The 20,448-nt window shown below is 42.3% G+C and overlaps 2 protein-coding genes across 2 annotated transcripts; both read right to left on the bottom strand.

Moving 5' to 3' along the window:
• Nucleotides 1-15,842: 15,842 nt before the first annotated feature.
• LOC112027119 (uncharacterized) lies at nucleotides 15,843-16,286 on the bottom strand. The gene has a single exon (XM_024059790.1). It carries the CDS (start codon nucleotides 16,284-16,286, stop codon nucleotides 15,843-15,845), a length of 444 nt encoding a protein of 147 aa, XP_023915558.1.
• Nucleotides 16,287-17,384: 1,098 nt separating this feature from the next.
• LOC136063518 (uncharacterized) lies at nucleotides 17,385-18,854 on the bottom strand. Its single transcript, XM_065764021.1, has one exon. The coding sequence runs from the start codon at nucleotides 18,852-18,854 to the stop codon at nucleotides 17,385-17,387; it is 1,470 nt and encodes a 489-aa protein (XP_065620093.1).
• Nucleotides 18,855-20,448: the final 1,594 nt, after the last annotated feature.

Raw genomic sequence — 20,448 nt, 5'->3', positions numbered from 1 at the left:
TAATTAAAAAAAAATTATATATAATATATATATATATTTGTTCTACTTTCAAGCAGAAAAAAAAAATTGAACTAAAACCTGAAAAAAAAAAAATTGTAACACAGCAAACGGCAAGCCCATAGATTCTCCAAAGAAAAAAAAAAAAAAAAATGAGACGTCAAGCCCAACATCAAGCCCAACAGTAGCAAACCCATGAATTCTGAAAAAAAAAAAAAAAAAAAAAAAAAAAAAAAAAAAAAAAAAAAAAAAAAAAACCCAATACAGAGCACTAAATCTAAAACCTCAAATCGCTCAATCAAAAATCACTAAAGGCTAAAGCAAACCCTAAGCTCCCAGAATCTCCTTCACAGTCCCACTAAGATCCTTCACCATAGAACTAGGATTCATCACCTTAGCAATCTCGATGACATTGTCGAGTGGGATGTTACCGTTGTGCTTGATGTTCTTTGTCTTCTTTAGGTCGTGCTCTGACTCCTTCAATGCCTTGATGACCAGTGCGGCAATGGAGGGCACCACAGACACCTTGGCCTGATGGTTCTAGACCGTTAGCTTGACCGTTATGCGAAGGCCCTTCCAGTCCTTGGCAGTTTCCTTGGCTATGTCTTCTCTGATCTTCTTCGGGGAGAGACCTAGTGGATCGATCGCCGTTCTGACCTCACCTCTAGTGACTCGGATGTACACGTGCACCACCTATGAGGGATCGAGCTTTGGAGGCATCTTTTGGGTCTCTGGTGGTAGAGCTTAGGGTTTGAAGAGCTTGTATGAAATAGCTATGGGGGCACTGTGGAAGTGAGTCGGAGAAAATGTGAGGAGTGAGGTATTTAATTTTTCTTACTTTTCTCTCTTTTTCTCTCTGAGTCTCTCTTAGTTTCTCACACACACACACTCTCTCTCTCTCTCTGTCTCTCTCTTTCTCTCTCTCTCTCTCTTTATATGAAATCACTAAAATGAAATGAATGAGAGTCTCTCTCTCTCTCTTTGTTCTTTAAGACTAACTTTTATCTGTGATTGGCTGAAACTTTAACTTTATTAATATTTTGCATGGTTTTTGACTTTTTGAATTTGGCTTTATGTTATTTGTTGGTGTTAGTATGATATTAATTGTCTTTTAGTGTAATGTGTATTGTGATTTGTGATTGTGAAATTTTCTGATTGGCAGCTGGCTCTTGTGATTAGGGGTATCAGGCATGAAGCTTGTTTGTTGAATGGGATATTTGACTTGGGGGAAGTAAATGCACATGAGATAGTGCAACTAATAAAAAATAATTTAATTAACTAATAATTAATCAGGAAAATCAACCAATAATTAATAATTAATAATTTAATTAATCAATACATTATAAAAGACAAACAAATTAAATTATGTTAGGTTAAAAAACAACTAATAATTTTATAATTAATAAAATAACAATACAACAAATTATAGTTTATAAAAGACAAGTAAATTAATGAAACAACTAAACAGCAATAATTAATAATTTTATTAATCTTTCAAATGAATTTATAGTTTATTGTTTATTCTTTTGCTTCCCTGGGGGAAATTCTTAGGAACTTATAGAAACACCCTGAGAAAAATTCTTGGAGTCGCCACTGCCTTAGGTTTATTTTTCTTGCTTTATCCTTATTTGGAGGAAAGCTTATAGACGATACATCCTTGCGTCCAAGGATTTTATTCGTCTTTGGCTTTTTGCCTTCTGTGGATCATTTTGAATGAAATCACAAAAATGGAAGATTCCTATACAATCATACATATACTTGGAAATACATCATATATATATTTGGAAATCCACACTATGTAAACATTCGTCCACAGTTATGGCACATGCTTAATAGCTAGTGCCTTTAGGGAATTAAAAATACTTAATACAACACAACTTTGTCCATGAATAACATAATACTTATACATCTAAAACACATAGTAATAATAGTAAGGAAACACGAGAAAATAACACTGTAAGCAACAAATTACTTTAGACGTCCATGGCTTTCGTCCTACGGCAATGTTCGTCCATGGTCACCCTTTATTGATAGTACCTTCTTAGGTGTTCAACATTTCAAGGGTGTTCCAACTTCTGTCCATCCAGGGCTTTCAAGTAGTAGGATCCTTGCCTCTTGCAGTTGATAACCCTGTAAGGTCCTTCCCAATTTGGTCCAAACTTCTCGTGGGCCAGGTTTTTGGTGGCCAAAAAAACCTTTTTTAGGACAAGATCCCCAATGCTAAAATGTCTAGGTTTGACCATGGTATCATACTGCTTTGCCATAAGATTTTTGTACCTTGCTGTCCTCTGCTCTGTGTCCATCCTTATCTTGTCTATAAGATCGAGGTTAAGACGAAGCTATTCCCTATTTTCTTCATCTTGATACTTCATCACCCTATGGCTGGCCATGTGCACTTCTGCAGGTATGACTGCTTCACTCCCATAAGCTAGTTTGAAAGGGGTTTCCCCTGTAGGGGTCCTCACTGTTGTTCTGTAAGCCCACAAAATACCAGGTAATTCATTTGGCCATACTCCTTTTGCCCCTTCAAGCCGAGTCTTGATGATTTTCAACAAGGATTAGTTTGCCACTTCTGCTTGTCCATTGGCCTGTGGGAGGGAGGGTGAGGAGTAATGGTTCTTGATTCCAACTTATTCACAAAATTCCCTAAAAGGTGTGTTGTCGAATTGTCGTCCATTTTCAGACACTAGAACCCTAGGTACTCCAAATCTGCATATAATGCTTTTCCAAATGAAGTTTTTGACATTCTGTTGTGTAATCTTTGCTAAGGGTTCAGTTTCTACCAATTTAGTGAAATAATCTATTCCTACTACCAAAAACTTCATTTGTCTAGTTCTAGTTGGGAAGGGGCCTAAAAATCCAAACCCCATTGTGCAAAAGGCTAATGGGCCATCATTGGAGTAAGATACTCTAATGGCTGTCTAGGAATTTTATTGAAATATTGACATTGATCACATATTTGAACATATGCCTTAGCATCAGCTTGGATGGTTGGCCAATAGTATCCTGCACGGATGATCTTATGGACGAGTGATCTAGCTCATGAGTGGTTACCACATGCTTCTTTGTGAACTTCCTTTAACACGTAATTCGCCTCGTCTGGAGCTAAACACCTTAGTTAAGGCTGAGAAAAACCTCTTTTGTATAACACTTCGTCCATAAGGATGTACCTGGCTGATTTAACTCTGAGCTTCCTTACTTCGTTCTTCCCTTTTGGAAGCCTTCCGTCCTTCAAGTATGATACTATCGGGGTTATCCAATTTTCCTTGCCTTCTATCTGTAACATTTCTGGGAGGTCTATGCTTGGCATATATTGTATTTCGTCAAACTCGTCCCTTGCTTCAGTCGTGGAGGCTTCCTTTGCCAGAGTATCTGCTTCTATGTTCTCTTCCCTTGGGATTTGAATGAAATCAGCCTCTTCGAATTTCTTCACAAGGCACACCTCCTTCTTCAAATATCTCTTCATTTTTTCTTCCTTGGCTTGACATGTCCAATTTATTTAGCCTATGACTAACTAGAAGTCCCCTAAGACGAGTATTGAGTATGCTTCTACAGATTTAGCTAACTCTAACCCTTTAAGAAGTGCTTCATACTCCACTTCATTGTTGGTTGTTTGGTATTGTAAGCGAACCTTGTGCTTCAATTTATCTCCTTCTGGTGATTGCAAAATAACTCCTATACCTCTTGCATGCAGTGTAGACGATCCATCTACATGGACGACCCATTTTTTATTGTCTTATCTTTCACATAAGTCCTCATAACTTGAAGTGAACCCTGCAATAAAATCTGCTAGGGCTTGAGCCTTTATTGTATTTCTTGGTTGGTACCGGATGTCAAATTCACTAAGCTAGGCTACCTATTGAATTAGTCGTCCTGCAGCTTCCAGCTTGTTCATTGCCTTCTTGAGCGGATGGTCCGTCATAAAATTGATGACATGAACTTGGAAGTAATGTCTTAACTTCCTAGAAGCTGTTATTAGTGCGAAAGCTAACTTCTCTATCAGTGGGTACCTTCCTTCTGCTCCTCTCAGTGCTCGACTAGTGTAATACACAAGCTTTTGCACATTCTCTTCCTCCCTAATCAATGTTGAACTCACGACATATGGGGACACTGCTAAGTACAGATATAATTCCTCTCCTAGCACAGACAGACTTAACAATGGAGCCATGGTAAGATAGTCGTTTAGATCTTGGAAGGCCTTTTAACACTCGTCCGTCCATTCAAATGCCTTCCTGAGAAATTTGAAGAAGGGTAAACACTTATCTGTGGCTTTTGAAACAAATTTATTCAAAGCTGCAACTCGTCCGATGAGGGATTAGACTTCCTTGATGTTCTTCGGTGGTTCCATGCTCAATATGGCTTGGATTTTGCTGGATTTGCTTCAATTCCTCTCTGTGAAACCATGAATCCTAGAAACTTTCCTGACGATACTCCAAGTGCACATTTACTCGGGTTTAGTTTCATCTTATATTGCCTAAGTGTTTCAAAGGTTTCCTGAAGATCGTCCAAATGGCTTCCCTCGTCTAAGCTCTTCACAAGCATGTCGTCAACGTACACCTCCACATTCTGTCCTATTTGTGGACAAAACATGTGATTCACCAACCTTTGATAAGTTGCCCCTGCGTTTTTTAGACCGAAGGGCATCACCTTATAACAAAATATACCTTGACTGGTAATAAAGGAGGTCTTTTCTTGGTCAGCCTCGTCCATCTTTATCTGATTATATCCTGAGAATGCGTCCATGAAACTCAACAACTGATGGCCAGCTGTAGAATCCACCAATTGATCAATGCATGGCAAAGGATAACTATCCTTAGGGCAAGCCTTGTTAAATTAGTGAAGTCTACGCACATACTCCACTTACCGTTCGCCTTCTTCACTATTACTACATTGACTAACCAATTCAGGTAATAGACTTCCTGGATAAACTGTGTTGTGGTTAGTTTCTGAACCTCTTCCTTAATAGCCTTATCTCGTTCAGGAGTAAACACTCTCTTCTTCTGACAAACAGACTTAGAAGAGGGGTACACATTTAATCGATGAGTAATTACACTTGGATCAATTCCTAGCATGTCATCATGACTCCACGTAAAAACATCGACACTCTTCCTCAGAAACTGGACGAGATCTTTTTTTGCCTTTTCTTTCATACATGTTCCAATCTGGTGAACTTTTCAAGATCATTTTCTTGTAATAAAATGCCTTCCAATATTTCAGTAGGTTCCGCGAAAACTCTTCTTTCTTCAATATTCATCGACTGCACCTATTCGTCTAAAGCCAACATGGCTAGGTAACATTCTCTGGTTGCCAACTAATTTCTTTGAGCTTGTCCTATTCCGTACTCTGTAGGGAATTTGACTAATAGATGGTAGGTAGAGGTTACTGCCTTCCAACTATTTAAGGTTGGCCTTCCAGTTATGGCATTGTATGAAGATGAACAATCTACCACTAGGAAATTCACTTCCTTAGTTATCTGTTATGGGTATGATCTCACCACTACAGGTAATGTAATGGTGCCCACGAGCTGCACTTTCATTCCTCCAAATCCTATCAGTGGTGAACATGCTGGATGAAGTTGATCTTGTCCAAACCTTATCTGCTGGAAGGCGGGGTAATACAATATATCCACTGAGCTTCCATTATCTACCAACACCCTCCTGGTTGTGTAATCTGCGATGATTGGGGTAATGATATTTGCATTGTCATGTGGATGATGGATTCTCTCAGCTTCCTCGTCCATGAAAGAAATGGTTGGCTCGTCTGTCTCTCTCGTCCTTGGAGATTGTCCAGAGAGTTGGACGTTTTGCACTACTTTGAGATACTTCTTCTTTGATTTGAAAGATTTTCCTGTAGAAGTCCCTCCTATGATAACCCTTATTTCTCCAAGTGGGGGTCGTGATGATTCCTCTATCTTCCCCTTCAACTTCTCATCTTTATGATCCCTTCCAATGAAGTGCCTCAATTTTCCTTGTCTAATGAGATTCTCTATCTGCTACTTCAAGTCATAACACTTGTCCGTGTCATGCCCATGATCTCTATGGGAGCAACAATATTTATTCTTATTGCGCTTGTTAGGATCTCCTTTCATCTTCTCTGGCCACTTCAAGGAAAGATCATCCTTGATTTGCATGAGCACCTGATCGAGAGGGGCTTTTAAAGGTGTAAAATTCTGATTCCTTACCAAAGGGCCTGCCTTCTTGTTATCCCAGTCCTTCTTGTCTCCCGTTCGTCCATTCTTTGGATGAGGCCCTTGTTCAGAGTGACGTGTGGGGTTTGCTTCCATTCTTTCAGCTCTTTTTCTCTTCTTTGCTATGATTGCATCTTCTGCGTTCATAAAGTTTTGGGCTACACGGATGAGTTCAGCCATGGACTGAGGTTCTTTCTCATAAAGCTTCTGAATGAATAAGTTCGAGTTAACCCCATTGTGGAAGGCTGCCAATAATAGCTTGTCGTCCACCTCGTCTACTGTCAGGGCTTCCCTATTGAAACAAGTGATGAAGGATCACATACTTTCATTCTCTCCTTGTTCTATAGTTAACAGGTTGGACGAGGAGTGCTTATGTCTTTGTCCTCCGATGAAGTTATTGACAAACAACTTACTCAACTCTTCAAAAGAACTGACTGTGCTTAGAGGTATCTTGTTGAACCACACTCACGCTAGTCCTTTAAGGGTGGTAGGGAAGGCTCTGTATATAATCTCGCTTGGAACCCCTTAGAGGTGCATTGTAGTCTTGAAAGTAGCAATATGATCGAAAGGATCACGCGTTCCATCATATGAATCCAAGGAAGGTATTTTGAACTCTGGGGGCAAAGGATGGCCATTGATGGAAGCTGTGAAAGGGGAATCTATTCGGTGAACCAAATCCTCTACGGGATTTGCTTTTCTTATGTTCTCCTTCATCTCGTCCATAACCTTCCTCATGTGATCCATCTCCTTCTCCAAGTGTGGCACCCTTTGCGATATGGTGCCCCTTGATTGAGTTTCAGGCTCAGTATTTCCCCCTTTATTTTCTTGACTCTGGGCTTGTCCTTCAACATATCATTCACGATGCTGCCTCTTTATCTCCCTAGTCAACTCTTGGTTCTGGCAAGTTAACTCCGCCATGGCGGCTGCCATGGACTGTATGTGTTGGATGGAAGGCGGCTGTGTGATAGGCACTGATTGGCAATCTTGGTTGGGATTGCTAGAAGCATCCTTACTCTCTTGATGGCCTGGGCTAGTGGTCCTTGATCTTGTCCAAACTATACAACCTTTTGTCAGAGAAAGATAAACTGCAAAACTCGAAGTTTCTCCTCCTCACAGACGACGCCAACTGATGTTGCACAGAATCAGTAGGCTGAATGCTCTGGCTTCAATGGGATAATGATTGCTGTGAGAGACTGCAAAGATGAACACACTATCAAAGGGGACCGGAGTGGATTGGCCAAACACCCTCCGATGGCTAAGTTAGTTTCTTGCAAAAGAGTTTCAACTTTTTTAGAAGAAAAATCTCAGAATGCACTTACTTTGATTTGACTCAGACCGGTCCTTATATAGAGAACCTTGGAGCAGTTACAATCTTAGTAACTTCCCCAAGATTCGTGAAAATTAGTGACATAACTTCCTCAACGGTTATAGGAGTTACAACCGCTGGTGGAAGTTAAGTACTAATGAAGAATTTGTGGCGATAGATATGGGTTGGGTAACTGTTACAAGGTTTTGTGGCTTGAATCCTCCATACAGGGGTGAGTTTATTCTTAAGGGTTTTCCCAAGTGTTGTATAGTCGTCCATGTGCTTTGCTCATGGATGACTCTTTTATTCATAGATGGTGTTAGGTGATCGTCCATGTGCTTTGCCCATGGACAACTCTTTTGCTCAAGGTTTATTTAAACATTTGGCTAACTAATGCTTATGGACAATCCCTATGGATGAACTGGAGATGGTAATTTTTGCTATACCATCAATATATATTAGTTCAAATTGATCAACAATATTATTCTATGTATAAAGTTAATCAATTCACCAAATCAATTTTTATATATAATCAATAATCAATTCCTTATACAAAATATAAAAGGTTAACATTGAAACCCTAAAATTATTTCAATCATATACTACATATACTCTGTATTTAACCTTTGCCTTTAGACACTTCCTTTCTCTCCCTCTTTCAAGTTTTTTGTCTTTTTCTTCCTCAACCTTTTTGAAACCCTTTTTTTTTTAGTCCCTTCAATTCTTCACCTTCCATCAGCCGTGTAATCTCCTAGACAACCGCAAAGGTAGTTGTTTTCATGTCTTATATTGCTTAATGTTTGTGTGCGCACCCAGAACGGGCTTAAAGGATCAACTCACTCTTGGGCTCACAATATATTTGTAACGTGGGCTTTGGTTTTCGTACTTTGGGTGATCCTAGCCAAGAGACCCAATTATGTCTCTCAAGCTTCTATATATCCCTTTTTCCTTTCTTAGTCACTCTCTTACTCTTAAATATAAACTGTTTTTAGTACCCCTTTTTCAAACCATTTTCCTTCCTCTGTTTCTCCTATTTATAGCCAAGCGTGAGTGGAAAGGTGATGATTGCTTTCAAAACTAGTGCAGCCAGAGGTCTAATCCTGTTAATTGTAAGTGGGTGTTTAGGTGGGAGTGGCTTTGGAACTGGTTCCCACTTTAGTATAACTGCTCGGCAGTGGTACGCCCTTAAATGTTACTAGGTGGCTGGTAGATGGCATCTGGTCAATTGCATCATTGATCGGGGGGTGGTTCGCTAAGCACGGTCCAGGTGACGTGGTGTAGCATGTGTTGATGTAAACCTCCAAGGGGTGAAATGGACAAAATGTTGGGTTGGCATATAAGGCCCATATGGGCTTGGACATCACGGCAGCTTAAGGCCCAAATAGGCCTGGGTATACTAGTGCCGTACATTAGCCCCCCTTTGATTCGTGCTCCATTCTCATGGACGAATCAAGGAACCCAAGAGGCAGTAATCACTCGAGACGCTGGAAGGGTAAATATTCAGCGGTTGAAGTACCCATTAATTCGCCCTCAAAAGACGTTGATTGATGGCTTAGCCATCATTATTATTTGACAATTCATGAATTGAGGCGGTGTGCATATGGCAGTTGAGGTGGGGATTCGTAAGGTTTCCTACCAATTGCTTATTTAATGCTATTTATTTTTCCTTTAGCCCCTATAAATAATCACTTTTGACTCTTTTCCTCACTTTCGCATTCTTTATCCTCCAAACTTTTCACTCTACCAAGCATACTATTTCCATGCATTCATCTTCCAGCCTAGAACACCTTTCCTCCGTAGAGCCCACAGTAAGTTCCTTCTCCTCTTCTTCCTGTTTGTTCTATTTCGTTCCATTCCATAGTAATTGTAGTTTTAAAATCCTAGTTTTAGAGGATGGGCTACTCTCATCTCCTTTCTTTTAAAGCTACTTTGGCTACCTGTAGGGCTGCCTACAATGTCCCTGGGGACGTCGATATTGCCTATTGCTATGTGGGTGATATTGACATCCAAAGGCGACGTGGCGTAAATACAGTTTTCTTTCCCTTAATGGCTATTCTTGAGGGTGGGGTTAGGTTCCCGGTTGACCCCCTCATCCTAGGTACTCTTAGATTCTACGGCTTCTGTCTCGACCAACTCCCCCCTAATTTTTACAGAGTGGTGAGTTGCGTTAGTAGGTTGAATCAGTTGTTTAGGTTGCAACTGAATCATCATGACATTAATTTTATGTACAGTCTGTGCGGCAATATCAACTCAGATTATTACTTGAAAACTAGGGATATAAGTGTATAGCTTATTTCATGCCTACCTGACTCAAATAGAAATTCGGCTGGAGACTTTGTATGGGTGAGTGGCAATTGGTTTGCCAAGGAACTCCCCTGCACGTTTTCACCGCGCAATATTGATCGGTACCAAATGCATTTTACTTAACTGTATATATATATATATATAATTTAAAAAAAAAAAAAAAAAAACCGATTCGAAGAAAACAATCACTAACCAGCCTTTATGTTGCTTTTGTGTAGAGAGTAAAAGATTTAAGCCAGATCTTAGGGTAGTACATGTTCAGGACTTGAATTTTGTGCTCAGGTCAAAAATTTTTGTTCACTAGGATGGACAACTCCGAGCAACTCATTTAATACTCAGCATTGACCCCGTGTATTCCACTTAGCAAGCATAGTCAAGCTCTATTAGTTGATAGCCCCCTGCTTTCCTACATTGACGTTCGGCATGCGAACTTCCTCCCCCCAAAATTCATAGTAGGTGAGGCCCGCAATCTCGGTCCCCGATACGTTTGCTCTAACGAGTGTTAGCCCATATGCGACGAGTCAGCTGAGTGCATGTCACAATGCCGTTGAGAGCAAGCCCATGAACTGGTCCAGCCTAAGGCTCCCGCTCAACCCGAGGCTCTTGTAGAATTCAAAGCTCCTGTTTAGGAAGCCGAGGGTGTAGCAGCTGAATCAGTTAGTTCTTCAAAAACAAAATCTGATCACGGCCACGCCATGGTGACTAGGAAGACAATGACAATCAACTGTTTTGTACCAGGTGCCCAGCCAGCCACTCAACAACAAGAAACTCTAAGCCAAGATCCTACGCCTCCTCTCGCTCTAGTGAGTCATACCCGAAAAAGGCAGTGCACGGCCAAGCAAACACAGATAAGCTCGGGCAACGTGCCCACCAGAATGCCTCCCCGAGCGTCAGCTGGCATTGTCATCCAGGAGTCAATTGCGCAAACCGATGTGAACGTGGCATCCAGTTCTCAGGCCTTGGTGGATTGGCAGCCCTCCTTCCATCTAGATGGTACGCCCCTCCCTGCGTCCGCCAGTGTAAGCGTTTGGGACAAGGGCCATGAGGGTCATGTTGCCTAGAGTTTGGCGCACGGCCTCCTTCTACTCGAGGATGTGCACGCCTTCACAGAAGGGACGGACGAGTCATTAGGAAGGCGGCTGCAATGGCACACTATAGAGGTAATACTTTTATTTTATTTTATTTTATTTTGATTTGTGTCCTCGGTTTTCTATTTGCTTATACATGCGCACATTCTTTTCTTTTTTATATTATTGTTTGGTCAGGCCACACAACTATCCCACATCGTGGATGGGAGGATGAAGGAGCTTTCTGAAAATGCCAAGCGAGAAAAAGCTCTGAAGGACGTTGTCGAGTCTACCACGAATGAAAAAAATGAAAGTTGCTGAGGATGCAGAGAAGAAGGCTGCTTTGGCTAAGAAGGCAAGGGCTCTAGCCGAGGGAAATCCGCGGAGCTGGAGGTGCAGCTGGGGGGTACTAAGCTCAAGCTGGCAAAGGCCCAAAGTTTGAACATTACTTTAGGAAGAGAATAGGCCGATTTGAAGGCAGCGTTGAAAGCTTGTGAAAACAAGTGGTACAAGAAAGTGTTTGCTGATGTCATGAATTCTGCGGAGCCAGTTGTTCATCAAGCCCAAAAGCTCGACTTTGAGGGGTGGTTGGCCACTGTACAAGCTATGGGGGTCCTCAAGGACTCTCCTTTGAGGAACCACAGTCAAATGCCTTTCCCAAATCCTCCAGATGCCGTGCAAAACACCCCCAACGTCATTGATGAAGAATAAACCACCAGTATAAGGGAGTTGGTGGAGGCAATTGATTCCCATGCAGAGCTGACTGACCTGGAGGCCACTAGCAACCCACACGCTGGGGATCAATTTAAAGGGAATGCCCAGTTACTATCTTCTCTAGCTGCCCAGTAACCCCTCAAGGATATTTCTCACTTTCATATTGCGGACCCCCCAAGTTGATTGCCAAACCGGATTTCTCATACTTTAACTTTCCTATGCTGAAATAACTTTTCCTTTTTAGCTGGTTTACTTATGCCATCGGGCTGTGGTGATGGAACAATTATCTTTCTTAACTTTTTATTTTACTGGTTACCGAGTTTTGGTAACTAAACATCAGTTTAAATTTTATACACTATTTTAAATTATGTTTATGAGTGTTTTGCTGTGGTTTTTTTTTTTTTATATGTTTATTTATTATTTACCGTGTTTGTGGACTGTTTTATGTATGCATTCGACATGGTTGGGTGGTTTAATCCCAAAGTAGGTTAGATTGCCTTGGGTGGCGTGTGCAGATTCCTAGTGATAACAATAAAACTTGGCGTGTGTTGATTCTCCTATACTTAGATAACTCTGATGGCATCGAGGAGCAGGCATCTGCCCTAAGGAAAATTTGGTGTCTTTTAGAAATTTTGTGAGGCTTCCACTTGCTCGGCGACAGGGTTCGAATCGAGAAACAGGCTTTCGCCATTAGAAAGTTGTGAGGTTACCACCTGCGCGGAAATAGAGATCGAATCGAGAGATAGACTTCTGTCCTTTTAGAGGATTTTTTGAGGTTTCCACCTGGTTGGCAATAGGGATTGAACCGAGAGACAAGCTTCTGTCCTTACAGGATTTTGTGAGGTTTCCACCTGCTGGGCAATAGGGATTGAATCGAAAGACAGGCTTTTGTCCTTAGAGGATTTTGTGAGGTTTCCACTTGCTCGGCAATAGGGATTGAACTGAGAGACAAGCTTTTATCCTTAGAAAAATTTTTCAGCTCATTTATCAGTGCTTTACAAAATCGATAATGGTGTTAAACACACCTGCACGAGCAGATAGCACCACATTCATTAGTTAAATACGTGTACACAGCTACATTCAATTTACACCTAAGTGTGCAACAAGTTAGTGATAAAACTTCTTTAAATTGTGAACATTCCATGGATGAGGGAGTGGCCTTTCATCTAAATCCTCTAAGTAGTACGCATCTGCACCTGCGATAGCGGTCACTCTATAGGGTCCCTCCCAGGTCGGGGCTAATTTCCCAGCATTAGCATCCCGCACGTTCCCTACTGCTTTTCTCAACACCAGGTCCTCGGCGCTGAATTCCCTTACCTTTATGCCTTTGTTGTAGCGTGGGCAAGCTTTTGTTGGTATTGGGCTAACCGTATAGTCGCCAATTCTCCATATTCTTCTAGTGAATCTAGATGCTCCATCAACATTTGGTTATTCTATTTAGGGGCAAATCGAGCGACCCACGCACTACATAAATTTACCTTGGTCGGAATAAGAGCTTCTATTCTGCATGCAAAAGAGAATGGAGTCTCCCCTGTGGACCTCCTGGACGTCATGCGGTATGCCCATAAGACGTTTGGCAGCTCTTCGGCCCATCTTGCTTTTGCTCCATCTAGCCTTTTCTTTAATTCGTTCATGATCACCTTGTTAGTGGCTTCGGCTTGGTCGTTGCACTATGGGTACGCTGGGGTTGAATGCCTATTCTTGATGCTGAGGTCACCACAAAACTTGTGAAATGCCTTACTGTCGAATTGTAGTCCATTGTCAGATATCAGTGAGTCCGGCACCCCAAACCCTATGGTTATATTTCTCCATACAAACTTTTTGACATCCACGTCCCGAATGTTGGCTAAGGCCTCTGCCTCTACCCATTTGGTGAAGTAGTCGACAGCCACCAACACAAACCTCTGATTACTTGTTGCACGGGGAAACGGTCTGAGAATATCCAGCCCCCACTGCACGAAGGGCTAGGGACTACTGACTGGATTCAAATGACCTGTCAGCTGATGGACTAATGGGGCATGCCTCTAATACTGTTCACATTTACGCACGTACTCGGCATTGTCTTTCTGCATTTGTGGCCACTAGAACCCCTGAGTCATCACTCGATGTGCCAACAAACGACCTCCAATGTAACTGCCACACACCCTGTCGTGTAATTCGGCCAACAGTTCGCTCACCCTTTAGGGGTGCAGACATATAAGGTAGGGCCCCCCAAAAGACCTTCAGTATAACTTACAGTCTGCCAATAACTAGTGCCGAGCAGCCACGTGGCGAACCCTGTTAGCCTTGTTTTCATCATTCGAGACCCGATCTTTGGCTAGGAAATCAATGATCGGGTCCATCCAGCACGGCTTGGTCATCAAAATCGTGGCCACCTTAATCTCGCTAGTATCAACACCGATTGCTGTACCAATGCTCGACTCTTCTATGAGTTCCACTTTGATTAACTGAGGCACTTCTCCTATGACCAATGATGCCAACATCGCCAGGGAGTCAGCATGTCGATTCTGTGTTTGGGATATTTGGGCCACTTTCGCTATACAAAACTTGTCCATAAATTGCTTCACCACCTGCAAGTACGCTTTCATTCGTGAATCTCGAGCCTCAAAATTGCCCTGCACTTGGTCAACAACTAGCCAGGAGTCTGAATATACTTCCACATCCCATGCACCTATAGCCTTAATCCGGCGAGTAAGGCTTCGTATTCAGCTTCGTTATTAGAGGCCCTAAACCCCAGCCAAAAAGAATGCTCCAACCATATTCCTTCATGAGTGATAATTACGATTTTGGCACCAGCACCCAAGGCGCTTGACGCCCCGTCCACAAATATCTTCCATGGGCAACTCTCCACACAACAGACCATCTCCCTGTTGTTTTTAGGAGAATACTTTGCAACAAAATCCGTAAGAATCTGGCCCTTCACTAAATTCCTTGGCCTGTACCTTATATCAAAGGACCCCAGCCGGGTTGCCCACTTCGCTATTCGACCCATGAAGTCAGATCTCTTTAATAACGACTGCAAGGGATACTCGGTCAAAACGTAGGTAGTATGGGCTTGAAAGTAGTAAGGCGGTTTCCTCATTGCATGTACAAGGGCCAACACCAACTTCTCCAGGGGTAGGTACCTAGTTTCAGCGTCGACCATGGTCTTGCTAACATAGTAGATAGACTGCTGCTTTCCTTGGTCCCTTAAGAGCACGACGCTTACAGCATGCTCAGACACAGAGAGGTACACAAATAGGTCCTCCCTGGGATCTAGGGCTGCCAACATGGGTGCCCGCATTAGATATTCTTTCAAATCCTAAAAAGCCCTTTCGTACTCCTCGTTCCATTGAAACCCCTTCCATTTCTTGAAGAGCTGGTAGAATGGACGATAACGATCTGCAAACTTAGAAATAAATCGATTAAAGGCAGCTAGCATTCTAGTCAAGACCTATTCCTCCTTTGGATTGCTCGGCGACATAAGGCTGCACGGTGTCAATTTAATCAGGGCTGACCTCTATCCCATGGCTAGTGATCAAATAGTCTAGGAACTTGCTAGCTCCCACCTCGAAGGCACACTTGTCCGCATTTAGGTACAGCTTGTGCTGCCAAAGCACCTCAAACACCCCTCGAAGATCTTCAAGATGTCGTGCTTCCTATTTACTTTTCACCACCATGTCGTCGATGTACACGGTTACTATTTGCCCGATCTTGTCTCGGAACATTCTGGTCATCATTCGTTGGTACATTGCCCCAGCATTCTTTAGTCCAACGGGCATTATGGTGTAATGGTAATTTGCATCCGGCGAGATGAATGTCGTCTACTCCTGGTCCTCGGCAGCCAAGGCGATCTGATGATAACCCTGAAAGGCATCCAGAAAACTCATCCTCAGGTGCCTGTAGGTCGCATCTACCAATTAATCAATTTTTGGCATAGGGAATGGATCCTTTGGGCATGCTTGGTTTAAATCCATGAAATCCACACAGGGAAGAAGATTTTCATGTGCTCCCTAGCCGATCTTCTCGGCCTCTATTTCCTCGGTGGAAACGATAGGTCTATGTTAAGCTTATGAACAATGAACTCGGGATCAACTTCGGGCACCTCATACGGGTTCTATGCGAACACATCTACATTTTGTATAAAAAACAGCAATGTTTCTTCTTTGTCCTTGTCCCCCATGCTTGCTCCTACCTAAAAATACCAGTAAGAGTCTGGCAGTATCTTCACTTTAATTAATCCCTCAGCACAACTAGCCTTTGTTCTCTCTAGAGAATTCTGTAATTGCTATAAAGGTGTTGTTTCCTTCTGCTTATCCTGTTTGGTCTTCCAGCTAACTGCAGCCACTAAGCATTGCCTAGCCATTTGCTGGCTTCCCTTCACTATGGCAATACCTTGCTCGGTGGGGAATTTGACCTTCATGTGTAAGGTGGATGGAACAGCCCCCATTGCGTGAATCCACGGCCTGCCCAGAATTGCCGTGTATGGAAAAAATGAATCGACTACTATGAATGTCACCATCACCTCCTTACCTTCCAAATTCACAGGAAGGGAAATTTGTCCCTCAAGAATCACCACCCGGCCATTAAATCTGACTAATGGTGTATTGTACTTTGATAGGTCCTGATTTATTAACCCAAGTCCTTTGAATAGGTTCGAATACATCACATCAGCCCTGCTCCCTTGGTCTATCATCACCCTTTTTACCAGGAAGCTGCTTACTTGGGCCATGACTACCAACGCGTCCTCATGCGGCTGGTGTTAGGATTGGTGCCCTTAAATCCTATTGTAAGATGCTATGTATAATATTAAGTGTGACATTGTGTTTGACATTATGTATGACTTAATATTATGTTTAATAAATTTGTTTTATTATTATCTGAAATAATGATAACATGAATATTCAGACATTATCATATAGTCCATGAGATGCATAGTATGTGATTTATGTGAAGAGTCACAGAAGATATAAATCACAAGTTCTTTGTAAACTCAGAATTATAGTTCGTAGTCGGTGATGAAATTGGGCATTTCATCTGCGAAGACTATAACATATCAACTACGATGATTTGTCTTGATCATGGAAGTGGAGACTTCTAGTTGATGTGTTAATATGTTTTAAGAGTTAAGACATATTGAACTGGACNCTGGGTCCACATTCAACCTGTGTTGAATAACTTCTGGAGATATGCTCGGCATGTCGTCATGGCTCCAAGCAAAGACGTCCAAGTTCTCCCTGAGAAACTAAATGAGCCTCGTTCTTATCTCAGGACTCAAGGTCGTCCCTATTCTGGTTGTTTTCGTCATTTCCCCTTCGATCAACTCCACTACTTTCAGTGCTTCCAACTTTTCTTCCTCTTTTTCTTCCACTATCCACGCGTGGTTCTCCTTAGCTGCTAAAACAGCTTGATAGCATTCTTGAGCTAGAACTTGGTCTCCTTTAACTTCACCAACACCATCTTCCGTTGGAAATTTCACCTTCAAGCAGTAGGTGGATGTGGACGCCTTCCACTTGTTGAGTGCTGGCCTCCCAATGATGACATTATAGGATGAGGGACAATCTACTACCAAAAAGTCTATCTGACGAGTCAACTACTTTGGGTACGTTCCCACTGTTACTGTCAGCGTCACTATGCCTCTAGGATACACCCTGTCACCGCTGAAACTAACGAGTGGAGAATCGAATGGACGAAGTCTTTTGGGATCCAGCTTCAGTTGTTGGAATGCGGAAAAGTAAATGATATCGGCAGAGCTACCGTTGTCCACGAGGATCCTTTTGGTGTTGAACCCTTCTATGGTGAGCATTATGACCAAGGGGTCATTGTGAGGCTATTTCACTCCTCTGGAGTCACTCTCGTTAAAGGTCATATCCTGATCAGTTCGTCTGTACTTTGGCAGGGGTGTCATATGGACGCTATTCACTTGTCGCTGATGTGTTTTCTTGGGTGACTTGAATGAGCCCCCGGTGGTAGGCCCCCCTGCGATCGTCTGTATCTCCCCGATCACATTTTGAGGAGGTTGGGATTGACGGCCGTCGTTCCTGGATGAGGACTCACGTTGGCCTTTGTCTTCACCTCGGAACTTATTGTGTTCCCCCTTCTTCATGAATTTCTGCAGTTTCCCCTTTCGTATCAATTCTTCTATTTGCTCTTTGAGATCCCTACAATCTTCGGTGTAATGGCCATGATCTTTGTGAAATCGGCAATACTTACTCTTGTCGCGGACGTTAGGAGATGAGTGCAGTGGTCGTGGCCACTTAAGGTAGTGCTCGTCTTTAATCTGCGCTAAAATTTTGTCAACAGGCATAACGAGAAGGGTGAATTTTACCATTCGTGTATTTTTATCATCTTTCCTTCTGACTCCATCATTGGTTTGACGATCTGGTCGATCCCGCTTTTGTCCTCTACGATCGTCTTCTCTTCTTCCTTTATCCCCTGGTCTGTCCACGTCCTTGATAGCAGCCAACGCGTCCTCAGCATTCATGTACTTCTGCGCCTTGAGGAGCATTTCAGCCATCGTCTTTGGGAGGTTCTTCGTGAGTGAGCTGACGAGCTCCCTGGACCTCAACCCTGCCTTGAAGGTCGTCAGCTGCACCATATCGTCGGCTTCGTCTACCTCCAGTGTCTCCCTCGTGAAACGTTTTACATACGACCTCAGGGTTTCCTTTTCTCCCTGCCTGATGGTAAACAAGTGGTCAGCGGTCCTCTTCGGTCGTTGTCCACCAATAAAGTGACGCAGGAAGGCGTTGCTCAACTGCTCGAACGTATCGATGGACGACGTTGGTAACTTTGTGAACCATTCTCGGGCAGCTCCCCTGAGTGTAGTTGGGAAGGAATGACACAATATTTCGTCCGGGGGCTGCTGAAGTCCCAGGATCGTCTTGAAGGTGTTCAGGTGGTCTTGAGGGTCCTTCAGCCCATCGAAGGGCTCGAGCTGAGGTAACCGGAATTTTGATGGCACTGGACAGTCGAGGACCGCTGTTGTGAATGGTGAATCCATCGCCCGGACCATCTGATCCACGCTCTGCTCCGTTTTTTCTTTGATGGCATTCCTTAGTTCGTCCATCTCCCTCCTCATCTCCCGAAGAATGTCTGAATTTTGCTCGGCGAGAGTGTTTGGCCTTCGATGGTCACTTCTTCTGTTGCTATCCTCCTCATCTTCCTGATTTCCCTTCGAACGATTTTCCTCCTGTTGAAGCCGCAGCCTCATTTCTTGGTTTTGCCTAGTCAGTTTTTCAACTGTGGCTGCAAGGGCCTGAACTTGCTGAGCTAGGGCTGCAGAATCTTGATTGGACTCCATCCTAAAAAGAATAAGAATAATGAACCACTATTTCGAGTTTGAACACGAAAATGTCGTTCCCACAGACGGCGCCAAACTGATGAAGCGTAAGTTCGTTAGTAGAGTTGGTCAGATGGAGGTAATCCTCAGCTTGTATGATCGTACTCTCAAAGGTGGTCACCGGTGTGGTACCTGCCACAATGCCTCCGATGCCAAAGTCAGTATAAGAAGCTCTTTAGGAAATGAACAATGTAATTGGAAAGAATCAAAAAGATCTCTCAGTATTTGTGTGTATATGTACCTGGTCCTTAGCCATGTGGGAGACTTATATATACGTTCTTATGGCCTCTAGCCGTTGGGGTAGTTATGGAGGTCTTAATGCTCCTTTTGGTAACGTCTGGGGCTGTTTAATGTGCCATCACTGTCCTTCAACGGATTGTACAGTTGTCCTTGTAACCGTTTTGGATTTGATTGCCTGCATTGAATGGTCTGGATATCTTCGTCAGTAAAGCATATAATTGACTCACCTAGCCAGAGTTTGGATTCGTCTGTATCGATGGGATTGTCCGTGTGTACATGAACTCGTCAGCCTCGTCATTATAGATCTATGAGAAAGTAGACACTTCTTATAATTTCTTTGGTTGGTTTATATTTTTCTTGCAAGTCCTTCAAGGATTTAGAGTAAATACTTTTTAAATTTATTCCTAGCTAAATGGTAAAATAAATTTTGAATTTTAACTATACAACATATAATTAAAACTAATCCAGCTAACCTGCCTAATCTGCCGAGTTGAAGTTACCCAAATTTTATATCAACCTACCATTTTTTTAGGTTGGTGGATTAGCCGTGGTTTGAAAATTTTCCAACCTGTCAATAGCTAATTGGTTAAAAAATATTCTATCAACCCGCCCAATATCTCTTGTTGGTTTGAACCACTTTATTCTTTGGGTAGTCCAATGAACACTAGATTTCCTCTCCATTGCCTTATTCACTAAACCCCCCTTATTCCATCTCTAGTTAAATTCTAGTAGAATTGGATGCATATCCACTATGTATTCTATCTTGTTCCAGCCAATTTTAACGGTAATTTAATTTTGGGTGAAATACTCTCTTCATTTGTTTTGAACTTTTCCCTCCTCTTTTTTGATTTTTTCTTGATTTTTTTTAATCTCTTTCTATATCTCTCAATCTTATCATGAAGTAAAAATCACTTGGGCAGGGAAAAATCTCTTTCAATGACTGCTACTGTCTGTTGGTGATGTGATGCCTACCTTTGTGATTCCCTTTCCCTCGTCCTTCTTGTGTCCAACAACCATAAAAGTCATGACCAGTCCAAAACTCAAACATCCACATTTGAATGGGAAAAATAGCACCACCAGAGCATTCCCGATTTGGAATAAAAGAAAGAACTGCTAAAACTTTGTCAGTTTTTCAAATAGAAATAGCACAAAAACACCTCTTTTTTTCGATAAACAACACTAGAACACATTATTAGAGACCTTTAAATAGTTCAAGTTAATTAATTCTTTATTGCATCTTCAACTACAGCCTATTTTGCAGTCACCAACATAGCAACTAACGAGCCCACGCACCATACCAGTAAAATTACGAGGA

This window comes from Quercus suber, unplaced genomic scaffold (assembly GCF_002906115.3).
Source record: "Quercus suber isolate HL8 unplaced genomic scaffold, Cork oak 2.0 scaffold_538, whole genome shotgun sequence".
NCBI lineage: Eukaryota > Viridiplantae > Streptophyta > Magnoliopsida > Fagales > Fagaceae > Quercus > Quercus suber.
Note: the sequence above shows the minus strand (reverse complement) of the source record. Positions and strands in the feature narration are given on the sequence as shown.

Excerpts from the sequence above, each read along its gene's own strand:
- LOC112027119 (XM_024059790.1), bottom strand. The coding sequence starts at position 16,286 with ATGGCCCAAGTAAGCAGCTTCCTGGTAAAAAGGGTGATGATAGACCAA.
- LOC136063518 (XM_065764021.1), bottom strand. The coding sequence starts at position 18,854 with ATGGAGTCCAATCAAGATTCTGCAGCCCTAGCTCAGCAAGTTCAGGCC.